This window comes from Merops nubicus, unplaced genomic scaffold, assembly GCF_000691845.1.
Source record: "Merops nubicus isolate BGI_N331 unplaced genomic scaffold, ASM69184v1 scaffold16078, whole genome shotgun sequence".
In the NCBI taxonomy this organism is placed as follows: domain Eukaryota; kingdom Metazoa; phylum Chordata; class Aves; order Coraciiformes; family Meropidae; genus Merops; species Merops nubicus.
The window spans coordinates 1669-2585 of record NW_008627869.1 but is presented as its reverse complement, the minus strand read 5'-3'; the positions used below and the strand labels follow the sequence as shown (position 1 = coordinate 2585).

Here is a 917-nt window from a genome sequence, read left to right as displayed (position 1 = left end):
TGCTCAGGAAGATGTTATGGGCCTTTGGATGTCTAGTTCCTTCATGCACTGCAGTCACTAATTCACTCCAGAGTCCTACCTCCACCACTCATTGCCTTGCCTCGGTTTGCAACCCACCCCTGCCCTCATCCTGCTTGAATCCCAGGTGTTCTTTGTCAATGCTTCTGTGGTCATCATGGTTGTCCCATGGTGGAGCGATACCTGTGGGTGGTGCCCCTTTTTTTGATGGAAATGAGGTGCCTGGGACATGAGTGTGTCCAGCAGCTGCCGATAATCCTCCGCACCATCTTTTTTGATGGAAATGAGGTGCCTGGGACATGAGTGTGTCCAGCAGCTGCAGATGATCCTCAGCACCTTCCCTGCAAACTTCTTTCTTCCACAGCAGCAAGATGTCGGGGGTAGAAAAAACTTTCTCTAAATTTGCGGTATATGGTGACACATCTGCCAGTGGCAACGAGATGACAGGGAAGAACTTCTCCAAGATGTGCAAAGAGTGTGGGCTGACGGACGGGAAAGCTGTGACCAGCACTGACGTTGACATCATATTCAAAGAAGTCAAGTGTTGCAAGGAAGCACAATGGGCAGCACAGCTGGGCGGGAGGAGGGAACGGCGAGAGCCAGGCACGCTCTCATGCAAGGGGCAGCCATGGGGGCTTCCTGCCTGGCTGCCACCCAGTAGTGATGTAACTTTCCTCTTGGTTTACCCCCACCATAGGACCAAGGGTGCTCGCACCATCACCTTTGTAGAGCTCTGCAGAAAGCGCTTCAAGGGCAAGTCACCAGAGGAAGCACTGCAGGCTGTCTATGGCCTCATCAAGGGGAAGGAGCCCAGCAGTGTGGGTGCCACACTGAGTAGGAGTTTCATCACCTGCTGTGTACCTTGAGCTGCCACAGGGCTGTTCATACCTGCTGTTTGC

General features: G+C 53.2%; 1 protein-coding gene across 1 annotated transcript in view; it reads left to right on the top strand.

Moving 5' to 3' along the window:
* The first annotated feature begins 374 nt into the window (after positions 1-374).
* LOC103778878 (tubulin polymerization-promoting protein family member 2-like) overlaps positions 375-917 on the top strand; it is an 863-nt gene continuing 320 nt past the window's right edge. The window contains exons 1-2 of the mRNA XM_008946493.1: positions 375-559; positions 716-852. Of these exons, the coding sequence (XP_008944741.1) occupies positions 390-559; positions 716-852 (307 nt within the window). The 5' untranslated portion in view covers positions 375-389. The remainder of the gene's footprint in view (positions 560-715; positions 853-917) is intronic.